The 19202-nt window shown below is 34.8% G+C and overlaps 1 protein-coding gene across 1 annotated transcript in view; it reads left to right on the top strand.

The window, feature by feature from the left end:
- CSMD3 (CUB and Sushi multiple domains 3) overlaps positions 1-19202 on the top strand; it is a 1470240-nt gene that overhangs the window by 1054660 nt on the left and 396378 nt on the right. The window contains exons 23-24 of the mRNA NM_001424929.1: positions 2531-2700; positions 15214-15370. Coding sequence (NP_001411858.1) covers positions 2531-2700; positions 15214-15370 — 327 coding nt within the window. The remainder of the gene's footprint in view (positions 1-2530; positions 2701-15213; positions 15371-19202) is intronic.

Below are 19202 nucleotides of genomic sequence, written 5' to 3' on the forward strand. Positions count from 1 at the left end.
TACTGCTTATATGTGGAATCTAAAAAAAATGATATGGATGAACTTATTTGCAAAATAGAAATAGAGTCACAGATATAAAAAATAAATTTATGATTACTAAGGGGAAAGTGAAAGTGAAGTGTAGTGAATGTCTCTCAGTTATGTCCAACTCTGCAACCCCATGGACTATACAGTCCATGGAATTCTTCAGGCCAGAATACTTGAGTGGGTAGCCATTCCCTTCTCTAAGGGATCTTCCCGACCCAGGGTTCGAACCCAGGTCTCCCGCGTTGCAGGCAGATTCTTTACCAGCTGAGACACAAGGGAAACACACTGCGGGGGAAGAGGGTATAAATTAGGAGACTGAGATTAACATATACATACTTCTAACCATTTGCAAAGAATGGTTAGAAGATGCAGGAGTTGCAGGTTCAATCCCTGGGTCAGGAAGATCCCCTGGGGAAGGAAATGGAAACTCACTCCAGTATTCTTTCTGAGAAAATCCCATGGAGAGAGGAGCCTGGCAGGCTATAGTCCATAGGATCGCAAAGAGTCAGACATGCCTGAGTGACAGTACAGCACAGCAGCATAGGAAAATAATCTAAAACAGAGTGTGTATATATATATATATATATATATATATATATATATATATATGATTCACTTTGCTGTACAGCAGAAACTAACACAACATTTTAAGTCAAGTACATTCCAGTAAAAATTTTTTTAAAATAAAATAGAAATGATTTTTTCCCACTAAGTGAAAGATGTATTATGTTATGGTGTCCTATATGGATGAATTTCTCAGTAATTCAGATGATATGAGGTGAGGGCAAATTGAATTATTACACAGCATGATCCTTTGGTTGGTAATATCCCCTAGAGAAGGGAATGGCAACCCACTCTTGTATTCTTGCCTGGAGATTCTGTGGACAGAGGAGCCTGACAGGCTACAGTCCATGGGGTTGCAGAATTGGACATGATTGAGCAACTAACACTTCATTTTTCATAGTGTAATTAAAAGCATAGGAATCTCTACAAGTTTGTGCTCTATCAGCTGGTTTCATATTCATGTTGTGAAGGACAATTTAGTTTCAAGGAAACAAAATCTTCTGCTACATAAGATATATAGTTTAAATCAATATTGAAAGTCTGTAAAGTTTTTCGTTTTTCTTTTACCTTAAAAGTCACTTGAAGGAGCTTTACTAGGTGATATGTCATGTTACTAGTTGATTGTTAGCATCACATCACTAGTTTTATTATTTTTTTCTATGTTGATATTATACTGACTACTCCCTCTTGATCATTTTCAGTTCCTCATTAGCCTTTTTTTTTTTTTTTTTGGTTATCCATTTTATTTTATTTTTTTAATTTTATTTTATTTTTAAACTTTACATAATTGTATTAGTTTTGCCCAAATATCAAAATTAATCCATCACAGGTATACATGTGCTTTTTCTTCTGCCAGATTATTGTTAATGTTTTAGCATTTAAAAAGTAAAGCAATTCATCATCTTCTACCTTGTTGTGTATTTGTTGTATACTTCCTATGACTCTTCCCATGAAGCATTAATTTAAAAATCTTATTTCTAAAAAGTAATAACCTTGAATAATGTGACTCTCCCTGGCCTATGGAATGATAATATGAAGCAAGTTATTACATAAGATAGAAAGCTGATAAGTTCACTGAATTTCTGATACCTAAAGAGCATGTTTGGGAATTATAAAAACTCATTTGGTTTTGCAGTATTACTACAATCTTTTTAAAGTAATACATTGAAATTAAATTTTTAAAAATGAGAAATTCATAGTTCTCTTTAAGTGCTTAGACACTAAAATTTTGCAAAGTTAGTCCTGGAGAGTTAGCAGTATCATATGCTGATTAGAGAGTGCCTTAATCCATTCTATCTTTGAAACTAGGAAAATTAATAGAATTTCCAAAGATGCCCAAACCTCTGCCATTATTGATTGGTTTGTGGGTTTTATCTATTATATTCATTTTCAAAGACACTGTAGTGTTTATTCTACTTTTTGTTACTGAAGTTCTTGGGTCATAAAAAAACTGACTAGTGGGAGGAAGAAGGGGCAAGTTCAAAAAAAGGTAAAAATGAAAAGATTAAGAATCATTCTAAAAAAAAAAAAGAATCATTCTAAAAAATTGATCTCTTTACTTTTTTTTATAATTTAAAGTAAATAGATTTTAAAATAGTAAATTAGTTAGAGATCTACAAACTTAAAATGCATCCCAAAAATATTTTCTTTTTCTTTTTCCATGCTGTCCCTTCATCCAAGGCCGGAAAATACTGAAACTATTGTTTATTTCTATTTATGTACAAGTGTTCTGTACAGGGCAGTAGTGTAGTAGTTCCTTCTTCCCATCTGTTGTTTGAGAGGGAATGAGTCATCTTCAACACAGAACCATTCTGTACATTTTGTTCATGTTAGACTCTAGTTAAAGTAAAATACATCTACACTTACATACTTTACATTACTTTAAATGATAATGCTTTCTATTAAACTGTGTTTTTTCAATATTCTGTTTTACCTGCAGCTGAATGTGGTGCATCTGCAACAAATAATGAAGGCATTTTGCTCTCTCCAAATTATCCACTGAACTATGAAAACAACCATGAATGCATTTATAGTATTCAGGTTCAAGCAGGAAAGGGAATCAATATTTCAGCCAGAACATTTCATTTAGCACAAGGAGATGTTCTTAAGGTAAGTGAACTCGGAATATTTATATTGTGATCATTTTAATCATTAAGTATTCATTAATGTGTGTATATAATCTACCATAAGTTTATTCTGCCATTCATAGGTTTAAATTATACATTATTTATCTACGAAACATAATCAACCCATAAATGGTCATTTATTTATTTATATTTTGATGTTTTTTTAAGTAACTTATTTAACTCTGTTGATACAAGGAAAACTCTATGCATTTATGACTATGAACATTTTATAATTTATGAACAAATCAAACTAACAATATCTATACATTATTTAAGAAAAGTATACTCTGTCAATAATAAACATGTAAGTAATTTTTTACATTTATTTTAAAAATTTGAAATGATCACATTTAAAGATATAATTAAGGGGAATTCCCTGGTGGTCCAGTGGTTAGGACTTGGTGCATTAATTGCTGTGGCCCCAGGTTCTATCCCTGACCAGGTAACTAAGATCTTACAGACTGCATGGTGTGGCCAAAAATTTGTTTGAAAATGGTACAGTAAATATATATTTTCATATTTATTGATCCATGTTTTGCAAATTAAATATTTTGATAAATATCGTTGATATAGATTATTAGAATAACGGTAAATACTTCTATAAAATCACACATAAATATTTAAAAAATGATCACATATATTTTTCTCATTATCAAAATGTCCTTAATCCAGCTAAGAAATTTATGATATTCTATTTTCACAAATCTTGAAAAAAAAATTGTGATATCCCAGATTGGGGTGGGGGATTTTTATTGAAATGGTGATTTTAACATTATAAGTTATGTCCTTTTAAAAATAATATTAATTTGGTGATAATTGTTGATTGTCTAACACAAACAGTTCTGTATGCTTGCAGCATTTATGTAGATATGGGAAAGATTTCCTTCAGTACACCTGGATGTATACAATTTTATTATTAATTTAAAGCCATTCTTGTTTTTTGTGCTTTTGCCCTATAGGCAACAAAACTTCACTTTGTATATAATATCTTCAATTTCTAGCTCATTGTTTGGGTTTTCCTGTTAAAAATAAATTTATTTGCTAAATTGGAGTCAAACTGAGATTAATGGAAACCTTGTACTTAGAAGTAAGCCAGTGCTTTTTCTTTTCTTTTTTCCTGGCTAAATATGGGAAAGAAAAAATGTATCAAGACATAGATCAGAAGTATGAGTGTAGCTGCTAATCTGTATCACATAAGTAACAATAATAAACATGCATTTATAAGTTAATAGTCAGGAAATGCTTCCCCCTGTCTACCACGATGCTTCCTAAAATATTTTTCTCCTCTCAATGTTGCTTGAAACTTATATATTAATTTTCCATACTAAATAATGTTTATTACTTGGAAAATCCATTTGGAATAATTGGTGATACCTGTTAAAAAATAGTCCTATGTTTCTCAGAGTGCTTTCTGTTAATGTCTTATTGTTTGGAATAAGGTCACATGCATTTGTTATGTGTATTACCTTGAGGAAAAATGGAATTCAGTAATGAGTGACAGTGTGAGGGGATTTGATGGTGAGAGACAAAGGAAGGCAGGAAAACTCAATGTCAAGCTCCGTAGTGGATTTAATTAAATAGTGGTTTTTCTTTCATGAGTGAAAGAATAAAAATATATATTCCCAGAATTTTTTTTAATTTTTATCTTTCCTAAAATAAATGTTTTCCAAAGTTAAAAAGATTATTTACTAGATATTAACGTGGAAGCATACCAATTCAATCATCCTCCTACTAATAGTCTAACCTGGGATTTATTCTAAATTATTATTTTAAAATAACTTTGGTAAGTCACTCTATAGAGACAGTTGGGGGTGGGCTTTTAAACACTGTCTGTCTTCATGGTCTCTCCACCAATATAAAATATAAAATGCCTATATGTTATTCTTCTCAATAACCCCAAGAACAACTATCAGTTCAAAGATACCTACTGACACAGGCACAGTTAGGCATGCACAAGTAGACCGTGTACTTTGCAGTGGACAAATGATTAATTCTCAGAAACTGGTAAACCCAGAGTCCTCTCAGGATGGAAGGTAATTTGCCTAACTGCAAACTAACTCAACATTCAAAAAACTAGGATCATGGCATCCAGTCCCATCCCTTTCGAGTGTGTAATTTCCTCAGTTCTGTATCGTCACAACAAAAATTTGAAGCAATGGACCAGCATTACAGCCCTCAGACAGACCTTGGACAGACAGACTGTGTCACAGCTCTTGGACAAATCAGTGTTACAGATCCGTGTTACAGTTCAGTTTTATTTAGAAAATAAAGGAAAATATATCCTTGAGGCATGAGGGCATGCCGACCCAAAAGACGGGAAGAGTAGAGAGAGATCTAAGAGACAGAGAGAGAGCAAGAGAAAGACAGAGAGACAGAGAGAGAGTGAGAGAGACAGAGAGTGAGAGACAGAGAGCAAGAGAGAGACAGAGAGAGCGAGAGAAAGAGAGGAAGAGAGATCTGCCCCTTTGGCTCCTCTTTTTATATATTTTTTCTCCCCCACCCACTAGGCTTGCCCTATGTAAACTGGGCTAGCCAGGAGTGCTGTTTGTTCTACCTGAGGTCCTCACTCTGGTCCTCGGACTTTCCTTTGTTCTATTTTTGCAGGCTTTTCCCTTCATTGTCTTTTAGCCACCACCATTCTGGACTCCTTTTTCCTATTCTAACTACCTAACAACTTCATGGCAAATAGATGGGGAAACACTGGAAACAGTGACAGACTTTATTTTCTTGGGCTCCAAAATCACTGCAGATGATGACTGCAGCCATGAAATGAAAAGACGTTTGCTCCTTGGGAGAAAAACTATGACCAACCTAGACAGCACATTAAATAGCAGAGATATTACCTTGCCAACAAAGGCCCTTCTAGTCAAAGCTATGGTTTTTTTTTCAGTAGTCATGTATTAATGTGAAACCTGGACCATATACTGAAGAATTGATGCCTTTGAACTGCGGTTTTGGAGAAGACTGTTGAGAGTCCCTTAGACTGCAAGAAGATCCAACAAGTCCATACTAAAGGAGATCAGTCCTGGGTGTTCATTGGAAAGACTGATGTTGAAGCTGAAACTCTGATACTTTGGACACCTGATGCAAAGAACTGATGCCTTGGAAAAGACCTCGATGCTGGGAAAGATTGAGGGCAGGAGGAGAAGGGGACAACAGAGGATGAGATGGTTGGATGGCATCACCGACTTGATGGACATGAGTTTTAGGAAGATCTGGGAATTGTTGAAGGACAGGGAAGCCTGGCGTGCCACAGTCCGTGGGGTCACAAAGAATCAGACATGACTGAATGACTGAACTGAACTGAACTGAATCCATCAGAGGCCATCCTCATCCACAGGACTTTCCAGTATTAAACTTAATAATCACTTCTTTTGCTCCATTCCAACTAGGACATAGGAAGAAATAAGAAAAACAATTAGCCTATTACAGAACCTTTTATCCTTTGACTGAGAGCAAAGAACAAAACAAATAATAAAAAAAGTATGTATTTTAATCTATATCTCTATACACACACACACAACTTTCCTTTCTGAGAACCCATCATTTAGGTTGATTCTCATTTACTCACTCACCCACTTTCTCTCTCCCTCCTCCTCCTTATAAACACCTTAGTTATCTGAATATTCATTGGAAGAACTGATGATGAAGCTGAAACTCCAATACTTTGTCCACCTGATGCAAAGAGCTGACTCATTTGAAAAGACCCTGATGCTGGGAAAGATTGAGGGCAGGAGGAGAAGGGGACGACAGAGGATGAGATGGTTGGATGGCATCATCGACTCAATGGACATGGGTTTGGGTGAACTCCCGGAGTTGGTGATGGACAGGGAGGCCTGGCATATTGAGGTTCATGGAGTCGCAGAGTCAGACACGACTGAGCGACTGAACTGAACTGATCTATAACCAAACTAAGTTGAGTTTCAGTAGATCTAGGGAAAATTGATTCAGTTCATCTCCACCTGGGATTAAGGATTTTTATAAAGCTCTCCAGATTTTGTGATGGCCAGCAGGTTTGGGAATTATGAATATATCTTTGTTTGGTTATATTACTTTCAGTAGGCAAGAATATTGAACTTCTCAATCCATCACTCAAACTATATAACTTAATTAATTATTTTTAATTAACATTTATAGATGGTGTTTATCATATGTAGGCTTTAAACAGTCAATAGTAAGTTGCTCTGCTTGTCAGCTGAATTGGACAAAATTTGAATACTAATCAGAACTACTATTTATGTTTTTGTTATCGCTGTATTTGTTTTTATTTTCAGAAAAAAGCTAAGCATTATGTTTAGATAAAGGAATGTAGCGGGGGGACAAAAGACAATCTCTTTACTATAGTTGGCATTCTGAAGTTTAAAGACTTATTTCTTATGCAGAAATAGAAAGTGAAGTTGAAAGTCGTCTCTGACTCTTTGCGACCCCATGGACTAAACAGCCCATGGAATTCTCTAGGCCAGAATACTGGAGTGGGTAGCCTATCCCTTCTCCAGAAGATCTTCCCAACCCAATAATCAAACCAGGGTCTACTGCATTGCAGGCAGATTCTTTATGAGCTGAGCTACCAGGGAAAATATCTGTATTTGACAACCAAATCACAGAGTGTTATTACTAGGCCTCATAAAACCCTTCCTATTTTCTTATACTGAGGATCACAGAAGTAAAATGATGTGTGACATGCCAGTCAGCTTTGAAGGTAGACTTGGGACTTCAACAGAACCACAAAGCTAAGGCTCCTGAAAACCTGACCCTTCATTCCACTCCCAACTCCCTCACTGAAGCACACTAGCTCTTATAATTGATTACACATTATATAACTGTTGTAAAGACATATAAAGATCTGAGTACAAACAAATGTTCTCTTTTGTTACATATTATCTTTGGAGAGAACATTGTAGATTTGAAATATTTTGAAAAAATATTTTTTTTCAAAATTTGAGATCTAACTCAACTCATTGCAAAAATTATATAAATTCTTAAGCAACCTATAAAACAAATGGCCAAATTGAAAATTCTAGTATCCATGAGCAGGAATAATTTGAAGGTTTGAATAATTATGCTCATGTACATGTGTAATTTCTCTCTTTTGATGTTACTTTTTTTGCTCTTGGGTTCAGATAATACCTTATTTGCTAATTCATTAGAGTAATGAGTGGGAATATACTTTCTAATACATATCTTATATCATTAGCAACAACAACAGCTTTGAGTATCCATAAGCAGATAATCACAGTGGTGTGATCACTCACCTAGAGCCACATGTCCTGGAATGTGAAGTCAAGTGGACCTTAGGAAGCATCACTATGAACAAAGCCAGTGGAGGTGATGGAATTCCAGTTGAGCTATTTCAAATTCTGAAAGATGATTCTGTCAAAGTGCTGCACTCAATATGCCAGCAAACTTAGAAAACTCAGCACTGGCCACTGGACTGGAAAAAGTCAGTTTTCATTCCAATCCCAAAGAAAGGCAATGCCAAAGAATGTGCAAACTACCACACAGTTGCACTCATCTCACATGCTAGCAAAGTAATGCTCAAAATTCTCCAAGCCAGGCTTCAGCAATACGTGAACTGTGAATTTCCAGATGTGCAAGCTGGATTTAGAAAAGGCAGAGGAACCAGAAGTCAAATTGCCAACATCTGTTCAGTCATTGCAAAAGCAAGAGAGTTCCAGAAAAATATATATTTCTGCTTTATTGACTTTTCCAAAGCCTTTGATTGTGGATCACCACCAACTGTGGAAAATTCTGAAAGAGATGGGAATACCAGACTACCTGACCTGCCTCTTGAGAAACCTGTATGCAGGTCAGGAAGCAACAGTTAAAACTGGACATAGAACAGCAGACTGGTTCCAAATAGGAAAAGGAGTACGTCAAGGCTGTATATTGCCACCCTGCTTATTTAACTTATATGCAGAGTACATCTTGAGAAACACTGGGCTGGAGGAAGCACAAGCTGGAATCAAGATTGCCAGGAGAAATATCAATAACCTCAGATATGCAGATGACACCACCCTTATGGCAGAAAGTGAAGAACTAAAGAGCCTCTTGAAAGTGAAAGAGGAGAGTGAAAAAGTCAGTGTAAAGCTCAACATTCAGAAAACTAAGATCATGGCATCCAGTCCCATCACTTCATGGCAAATAGATGGAGAAACAGTGGAAACAGTGACAGACTTTATATTTTGGGCTCCAAAATCACTACAGATGGTGAATGTAGCCATTTAATTAAAAGACACTTGTTCTTTGGGAGGAAAGTTATGACCAACCTAGACAGCATATTAAAAAGCTTTACGTTACTTTACCAAGAAACGTCCATTCTAGTCAAGGTTATAGTTTTTCCAGTGGTCATGTATGAATGTGAGAGTTGGACTATAAAGAAGGCTGAGCACCAAAGAATTGATGCTTTTGAACTGTGGTGTTGGAGAAGACTCTTGAGAGTCCCTTGGACTGCGATGAGATCCAACCAATACATCCTAAAGGAGATCAGTCCTGGGTGTTCACTCGAAGGACTGATGCTGAAGCTGAAACTCCAGTACTTTGGCCACCTGATGCGAAGAACCGACTCCTTGGAAAAGACCCTGATGCTGGGAAAGATTGAAAGTGGGATGAGAAGGGGACAACTGAGGATGAGATGGCTGGATGGCATCACCGACTCAATGGACATGAGTTTGAGTAAACTCTGGTTAGTTGGTGATAAACAGGGAGGCCTGGCATGCTGCAGTCCTTGGCGTCTCAAAGAGTTGGACAGGACTAAGCAACTGAACTGAACTGAACTGACTGAAGCAGTTCATCATAATAGGGTTTGACCTTTTAGAAATAGGATGATCTGTACACCATAACAAACGTCAAACCCTGATTCATTACAAAAGGTTTGATAATTGAAACATGGCAATATTAAGTTCTCATCTGTTCTTGTGTAAGACTACCAAATTAATTGCAATTTTATAACAAATTAGTCTTTTCAAAGAGCTTCATTAATGTTATTAAAGCTTGCAATACCTTTCACAATATTAATTCTGGAGAAGACTTGAATTCTACATTTGACATAAAAGTAATTCATTATCTGCATTAAGCACTAAATAGGTGAGACTATTCCTGTGCGGGCGTGGGAGCGCTCAAGTCCTCTCTGAGTTTCTGTATGCTATTACAGTTTCCTTATTCTTTTTAGCTTTCTAAATTTCTGAAAACTAAAAACAGATGTTAAGACATATCTCAAAAATAATAACGTCATTTAGAAAAAGAAAAAAAATAAGCTCAAATAAATAAAAATATTCTTAAATATCCTGATTTTAAATAGAAAAGAAATGAGAAATAATAACCTCAACGTTTCTATGAGATTCTGATCAAACCTGACATAATCACTCTGTACCATAAATTTATTATAAAATGTAAGACATATTTTGTTTGTTTTATTTTCTTATTTGTATGTTTGCATTCATATACATTTCAAACATAATTAGTCTTTGACTGTATACACTGATTTTTCCTTCCTTGTTGCTTTTATGTGTTCATATATATTTGAATACACTGAAGTATTTTATTTACAGGTTAAACAGCATTGACTTGATCATAACTATAAAACTCTTCTCTTTTTTTAAAGCCTTCTAATTAACAGTTGCTTTTCATTTTGACCTAAGAATTTATATACACTTCCAAAATTTCATAGCTGAATGATCACACTTCATTTAATTTTGATAATTATAGTGGTGCTTCTACATTATTTGTTTTCTGCCTTTTGACTTTACATTGTTAAATAAATGGTAGTTAGCTTTGGTGCTAAATTAGATTCTCCCAGCTGAGTTTAAGATAATTATTTTCGTTTGAAAATTTAGCTCCTTTTTCATAAATTCTTCTTCAAAGATTATTTAGAAATCATTTCTTAAATAAAGTTTCTTTTGAAAAAGCAAAATTGCTTCTGTCTTGAAAAAAGTAATATAAATAAATATCTCTTATGGCAGACAATTGGGTTATTTTTAAAATTTTTCTTAGGGTTATATATGTGGAGTGAAATAAGGGTATCTGCTATTGTTAAACTCTTATTATTATTATTACCACTGAAAATTTGAGGAAAAAAATTAGGAGAGACCTTTTTTTAAAGTTAAAAGTAAATTTCAATTTCCATTTACTCAATTGCAACTATTATTTATTTATATTTCCCCTTTATTTGGTTGTTTTTGACAAACTGAAAGTTCTTAAAATGTATCCACACTTGAAAGCAGAACTAGTTGAATCCAAGAAAACTTATTTATATTTAACATATGAATGAAATTATATGTTTGTTAGCAGTAAGAGAAATAAAAGGAAAAAGTTCTATGTGATTGTGTTAGTCACTCAAGTCGTGTCCAACTTTTATGACCCCATGTCCATGGCATTCTCCAGGCAAGAATACTGGAGTGAGTTGCCATTCCCTTCTCCAGGGGGTCTTACCGACCCAGGAAATGAACCCAGGTCTTCTGCATTGTAGAAGGATTCTTTCCCATCTGAGCTATCAGGGAAGCCTATCCTATGTGGTTACTTTGACAGTATTAACTACAAATTAGGTCCACTGGGTCAGTTGGTTACATGGTTTGATTGTGATTGTGTACCTCCAACCACAGGACTTATAAGCTACAGCATATATAGAGTCATAATATAACTGTATTCAGAAGTCGATTTATGAGCACATTGGACATTTGAAACTCAAACACAAAGGTTGTTTTTCCTGACAAGCAATGTTTCTTTGTCTCTGAATTATTCCTCATGAGTGCTATTCTTAAGAAATGAAAAGTTGACTCTTATGTACTCAGACAAACAAACAAAAATATTCCTGACCTAACAACCTCAGCATTTGCTTTGGCTTTGTTGAAGACAAATTCTTGCTGATAACTAACAGAACTATATTTGTATGATTAATTAGATTCCAAGAGGGGTTCCTGGTACTGCCATATAATTTTAAGGAATTATCCATACAGCCCTTTATCGAGAAGTCAAATATTCCTTAAATAGTCAACACATTTTAAAAAAAAATGACAGAAAGACCTTTTGAAAAGAAAAGGGAGACCAGTAAGATGTTTGCTGTTAGAAATTTAGTGAGCATGTTGAATTGATTTTATGACTCACTTCCTCTATTTCTCACTCATAAGAAATATGATTCCACTTCCTTTTCATTGGTAATAAAACAAATAAATAAATTTGTGGAGGCTGGATGGTTGTAATATGAAGCTTTAGATTAACACAGGCACAAAGGGAGAGAGCAGGAAATGCCTAGGTACTGGAGACTTCACAACATCTGGGCAGAAAAGTTATAAAATGTTGTTAGAAAAGAATACTAGGGGCTCTGAACAAAGCTACATTTATAAAGCGTGTTAAATAAAAGCATTGTTGTCTTTGGGATATTTAAAACCTATATCTTTAATAAGAAAATATAAAACTATAAGTTTAGTTCAGTTGCTTAGTCATGTCCGAATCTGTGACCCCATGGACTGCAGCATGCCAGACTTCCCTGTCCATCACCAACTCCCAGAGCTTCCTCAAACTCATGTCCATCAACTTGGTGATGCCATCCAAACATCTCATCTTCTGTCATCCCCTTGTCCTCTTGCCTTCAGTCTTTCCCAGCATCAGGGTCTTTTCCAATGAATCAGCTTGTTGCATCAGGTGGCCAAAGTATCAGAGCTTCATCTTCAGCATCGGTACTTCCAATGAATATTTAGGACTGATTTCCTTTGGGATGGACTGGTTTGATCTTCTTGTAGTCCAAGGGACTCTCAAGAGTCTTCTCTAACACCGCAGTTCAAAAGCATCCATTCTAGGGCACTCAGCTTTCTTTATAGTCCAACTCTCACATCCTTATATAACCACTGGAAAAACCATAGCTTTTACTAGGTGGACCTTTGTCAGCAATGTAATGTCTCAGCTTTTTAATATGCTGCCTAGGTTGGCCATAGCGTTTCTTCCAAGGTGCGACCGTCTTTTAATTTCATGGCTACAGTCACCATTTGCAGTGATTTTGGAGCACAAGAAAATAAAGTCTGTCACTGTTTCCGTTGTTTCCCCATCTATTTGCCATGAAGTGATGGGACCGGATGCCATGATCTTAGTTTTTGAATGTTGAGTTTTAAGCCAGCTTTTTCACTCTCCTCTTTTGCTTTCATAAAGAGTCTCTTTAGTTCCTCTTCACTTTCTACCATAAGGGTGATGTCATCTGCGTATCTGAGGTTACTGATATTTCTCCCAACAATCTTGATATGATAATGCAATTTGAGTACCAAAAACAGAGACTGGGGAAAGAAAGGGAAGAAGGCAAAGACAGACAGACAGACTGACTTTCTAGAACTTGACTGGCCTATTAGTAGAACTTAAAATTTAAGATTTTAATAGAAGGTATAAAAAGAGATTAGTTACTGTTGAAAATTCAATTGTTAATGTGAAAGTTCCAGTGGAAGATAAGCTATAATATAGAGGGAATATAGATAAATTTCAGAAGAAAAACATGTAAAAGAATTGCAATGCAATTTGGAGACTGAATATGTAAATAATAGGCATTCAAAATGGAAATAAAATAATAAAATATACAGGGAATAATTAAATAAACCAAAACTCAAGAACATTTCCTTGGATTGAAGAATACCTTGAATCCACTGATCAAAAATCTCACTATTTTATTTGAATAAATTAGATTTTGAAATATAGTAATTTTTTATAATTTAATTTTATAATATAAACATAATCTAAAACCTTATAGGGATAATTTGATAAAAAGAAAAAAAAGTTATACATTAGCTTTTAGTTACAAATTTTAGAAAACATTATAAATAGGTAATCAAGTTAAATCCAACCATTTAGCACAAGAAACATATATCATACAAATTAATGTAGTGATAATAAAACTTCCATCATGTACCATCTAAGTATCATCTCTTAGGTGACATGAACATAATGGGGGAACATTGGTGCTTTGGCAAGATCACCAGATCAGAAGTTTAGTGACATAATTTTTACTCTTATGATAGGTCAGAAGTAAGAAAGTTTTGGCAAAATTCAAGTAACTTTCAGAAGTATTTTCAAATTTTTCTATTTGTTATCATTTGCAGAAGGAGCCCCCAGATTCAACTTCATAAAACTAAGTACTGTGGAATGAGATTTGTCAGTTAGAGTTGGTCTTTGTAGGTCAACAAATCATCGTCATCCGAGGTTTTATCAACTCTAAGGACTAATTTTCACACCGTTGGGAATAATAGCTACCACACTAAAAATGCATGCCTTAAAAAAGAATGGCAATATGCAGTGTTGGCAAATCCTCAGTTTAATTACTGTACACTTTTTGGAAAATAATCTGACAATACACCTACATTTGAGCACCCAAATTCAATGTATTAAATGTATGAAACCTTTCTTACTGAAATACAAGTACCAAAGAGAAATGTGAGATAAAAAAAGGTGTTTTTTTCAGGATCACTTTTAGTGGCAAAAATGTTTGTTAATATAGGAATGTTAATTGTTAATATAGGAATGGTAAAGCAAGTTGTGATAGTGTAGTGGATGAAATATTACCCAGTTCTCAAAAGCAAGAATTTATATCTACTGACGTGAAGAAATGTCTATAAGGCTTTGAAAAGATAAAGCAAATTAGAGGACAATGAGAAGCTACACCTTCAGAAGAATGGGAATGAGGTAGGGATCTTAGGGAAAGTATCAGTTTTGTTTTGTATTTTTTGCCTTGTTAAATCAGTTTCTAAAAGCATTTAGCACCGTTTTAGCATTTTTAAAGTGTCAAAAATTAAATAAGTTAAAAGGTGTGGATAAATAGAATGTACAAAGAAGCAAGTATATTTTATATTAATCATGTTATTAGAAAACCAGGTGTTTGGTGCCCTTGAGAAAGTTCAGAACAACAACCAACCAATCAATGCTCAATTTTAAATTATCTGCCATAAAAAAACATTGTTTTTAAAATAAAAGCAAAAACTTTATAACATGAGTTTGAGTGTTACTTAGTGTCTGCTGCTGCTAAGTTGCTTCAGTCATGTCCGACTCTGTCCGACCCCAGAGATGACAGCCCACCAGGCTCCCCCGTCCCTGGGATTCTCCAGGCAAACACACTGGAGTGGGTTGTCATTTCCTTCTTCAATGCATGAAAGTGAAAAGAGAAAGTGAAGTCGTTCAGTCGTGTTGGACTCTTAGCGACCCCATGGACTGCAGCCTACCAGGTTCCTCCGTCCATAGGATTTTCCAGGCAAGAGTACTGAAGTGGGGTGCCATTGCCTTCTCCAGTTACTTTTAGTGTCTACTGAGCTTGAAATAGTAAAATTATCCATGTGGAGTCTTAACTCTCTTACTTGTAACTTGTAACTCTTAATTGTAAAATCAATTAATGATATATGAGGTTTTTCTTGGGAAACATGTAATGACTTGAATTGGGGAGTGTAATCACTCATTTTCTTCATAAATATAAATACATGCTCAGAATTGTTTATTATTTACACATTTTCATTTTAATTTTAAATATATTTTGCAGATTTATGATGGAAAAGATAAAACAACTCATCTCCTAGGTGCTTTTACTGGTGCGTCTATGCGAGGACTGACACTTAGTAGTACTTCAAACCAGCTCTGGCTAGAATTTAATTCTGATTCTGAAGGGACGGATGAAGGCTTTCAACTTGTCTATACCAGTAAGTATTTTGGGAGAAAAAAAAATGGCCAAACACTGATGCTAAATATTTATTAGTAATTGCAATACACCACATGAAGTAATATTCAACATTTGATTATCACTTTGAAGTTTACAACTCCCTTCCATGTATATTTGACCCTAACAACTTCAAAAATTACAGGTAATCTAGCTATTACTATTTTATTGTTGAAACAATAGGTTCAGAAAGTTTAAGTAATATGTGACTTTGAACTTATTTATTTATGTACTTTAAAATAACAGTATTCTCCCCATGAAATATTTAAGAAGTACAATTAAACTTTTTAATAAATGGGAACCCAGTGCTTGAGCTCCTACCTGTCACTGCAAAACATACACAGTACATGTGTATTAGTTATAGTTAGCCAGCCCTTAATGAAAACTGGATGGTTTCAGATGATTTTACACTGAAGAATAGCTAAGATTTTAGTTTGTTTTGCTTTTTTGTTAAATTGTCTTGTTAAAAATAAATTTATATAGAACTATTGTGCTATACTCAAATCAACTTACTGACACTTAAACAGGTAGAAGCTCATAGACTGAGAATCATTGAAAACCATAAGTGGGTTACATCAATTGTTATATGAACAAAATGAATTTATTTACCAGTATCATAATAAGAAGTAGACTAATTATATAAATGAGAATTAAATTGTAGTCTTTACTGTTAGAATATTTGAAAAAATCAAAATAGTTCTATAAAGTTTCTCAAGAAGTCAGGTGAATGAAAATTCTTACAGAAATTGGAAAGTTGAAAAGGTTACAGCATCAAAGATATTCACATGGGATTCAAAAGGTAATTGGAATCAAATTATTGTTTGTGAAAATACAGTCAAGAGACATAGTACTGAGATATGATTCTTTCTCCTTGTTTATTTCAAGTTTTTTTTTTTTCCTTACCTGTGCTAGAATTGTTACATCATTAACACAAGTTAAATTAACAAAATGATGTTTAATACATATTTTTAAACCCTGAGAACTGTTGTATATACTGTGATTTCCTGTGAATTGCTCCCAAAGACAAATGAAAATCCAAGCAAATTGTGTTTACAGATAGTTCTTTGTGATGGACTAAAAGTAACAGTGCTGTGGCTTTTTGCTCAAATATAATCGCTGCCATGTGCTCAGAAGGGCAAATGTTTCTTAATCTGCTTTCCTCTTTCCTTTTTTTTTTTTTCTCTGACAGGGCTAGTGACATTTTTCAAGTCATGGCTCTGTGTTTACATAATGGTCTTTCTTTGTTCTGCATCATTTTATATTTCTCTTTGTCTAAAATTTCAATGAGGTTAAAAAAGGAAACCTAAATTTCCTTTTCTAGTATTTAAATTCTATGTAATGTGAGATTATTGATGCAAAGATACTGGATTTTGTAGCCATACCTGACTTTGAAATTGTATAGGATGCTCAGGAGACTGGAATGAGTAAAATCATTGACTTCTTTGTCATTGCTGTGAACTACTGCTTGTGCTTATCAAAGAAAAAGAAAGAAAGAAACGCTTAAAAAGAAAATACTTGAAGTTATTTTTTTTTCTTAATGATTCTGGCTGTTCATTAAAGGATGTGCATCATTATGAAGATAGAAGGCTGTAGAATTGGGAAAAGAGTATAAAAGCAATTATTTTTTTAAAAAAGGGCCGACATACATCTATAAATATTTTTCAGTCTCAGAACTGAAACTAAAATGTTTCAATCTCAAATCTGGAATTAAATGTTTATAATCTACTTCAAAGGTGTCTCTGAATATTCACCAGGTCAGTAAATGCTTCTAAGATTTTCTGATTCAATGGCTATGTGCTAAGCTCCTTTGTTGAGGAAGGCCCTGGAAGTAGTGGCACATCAGCTATTAACTGTATTTGTTCCTAAGTGTCACTTCTGAGTTTTACAATGGCAGCCTTTCTATGAGCATATACCTGCAATGATCTTAATAGTTAACCATGCATTTCCTATCTTTGAAGGAAGTTACTTCTCATTCTCCAAGTATACTTTGGTTTCCAGCCTTAGAATCCTGTACCCAGGCTTCTTTTTTCTTTCAGTATGCCCCATCCACCTGTGGCATCAATTGAACTGTTCAGCTTCAAGACCATTTCAAACATTTCCCTATTAGGCTTACCCTGACTCCTTCGACCGCAGTTAGTCTACTTTTTAACACTTCTTTTGCAGTAGTCTATATCCACAGCTATATAGCTCTTATCACATGGTATTGTGATTATGTTTTTTGTTTGTTTTGGTTTTCTTGCAAGCATATTATGCATAATTCTTCATGAGGCCATTTCACTTCATAATGCCTTTAGTCAGTTTTAGATCAATTGCAGCTTTCCACATATATTGGTAAATTAACATGTACTCTGAATACTGATTTTATAAAGTGTTTTTTTTTGTGTGTGATATAGAAGATTCTACTAGGCCACATATTGTATATTCCATAAATTCTTAGATGGAGTAATTAACTTCTGAACACAAGAGAATTTGCTAAGGTGTGCAGACATGGGGGAAAATGGAAAAGAATATGTTTTGTGTTTGGATCCCTGTGTCCAGTTATTTCTAATCCCACCTCTGCCATTCTGTGGTATGTTCCCCTTAAAATTATTCCACCTTTGTTTCTGGAATATCTGAGAGAACACTATGAGATGCAGAGGAGTTCTAGTATTCATATTCAGAGGATTTAGAGGCAGTAGAGAGGAAATTTGGCTAGGGCAGATCAGGTTAGGATTCATGAATGAGGTAGTATTAAAGATTGTGTTGGTGGATCACAGAAAGAAATGGTGACTGTATTCCAGGCAAAGAGAACAGGATAAAGAAAAGCACCGAGATTAGAAAGAGCAGGCTAAATAAGCACATTCAAGGCAAATAGAGTAAATAACTTAATTCAGATTAATCCCATTTGCCTAGCTTCTCACAATTCTAGGTTTAGCATAAGCAGGCTTTTTATGATTATCCTTATCTAATTACACCTGGTCTATGTAATGACAGTCATAGAATTGCATTTGGCTGAGATTAAAATGAAGAGATATTTTAGAACAAGCTTTTAGGTTATATTTTACTTCAACTGTCTTATTGGTCCATTCATTATGTAATCACTAGGAATAGCAAATGGACTAGTAGAAACAGTTGAGATGCTGCTTTTGGCTTCAAGGTAAACCTAGGGCCTTCCCAGAGAGTGTGCCTGCCAAGCAGGAGATGGAGGTTTGATCCCTGCGTTGGGAAAATCCCCTAGAAAAGAAAATGGCAACCCACTGAAGTGTTCTTGCCTGGGAAATACCATGGAGGAACCTGGTGGGCTATAGTCCATGGAGCAGCAAAGAGTCGGACACAACTTAGCAAATAAACAGTAGCAGCAGTAGTAAACTTAACCATGGCTTAAACAGCCAGGATTTATGTTAATTATATAAGACCTGTGAAGAGAAAAAAGGTAAGCAGGTCCTGATTCAGTTGCTAAACCTAGGTTACAAGGAGCCATGCTCCATTTTTGTTATGGCATTCCTAGTTTGTTCACTTCTTGTTCTCAGGATTGTTGTGACATGGTCACAAGATGGCTGCTTTAACACTGGGCATATTCAAGGCAAAAAGGAGGAGGTACTGTTTATCGTATATGTCCCTTTCATCAGGAGTACAAAATTTGTGTCAGACATTCTGTTATCCTTCTTTGTCCAAAATAGGGCTATATGGATAAATTTCCCAGCAAGGGAAGCTGGAAAAATGAAGTATTTGTCAGACTAAATTATTGGATTATTATTTGACTATCATGATATACTACTGCCTGATATGCTTCAGTTATTGCTGGAAGCAAAATCAAGATTTTGTTCATGAGGGAG

This window comes from Bos taurus, chromosome 14, assembly GCF_002263795.3.
Source record: "Bos taurus isolate L1 Dominette 01449 registration number 42190680 breed Hereford chromosome 14, ARS-UCD2.0, whole genome shotgun sequence".
NCBI lineage: Eukaryota > Metazoa > Chordata > Mammalia > Artiodactyla > Bovidae > Bos > Bos taurus.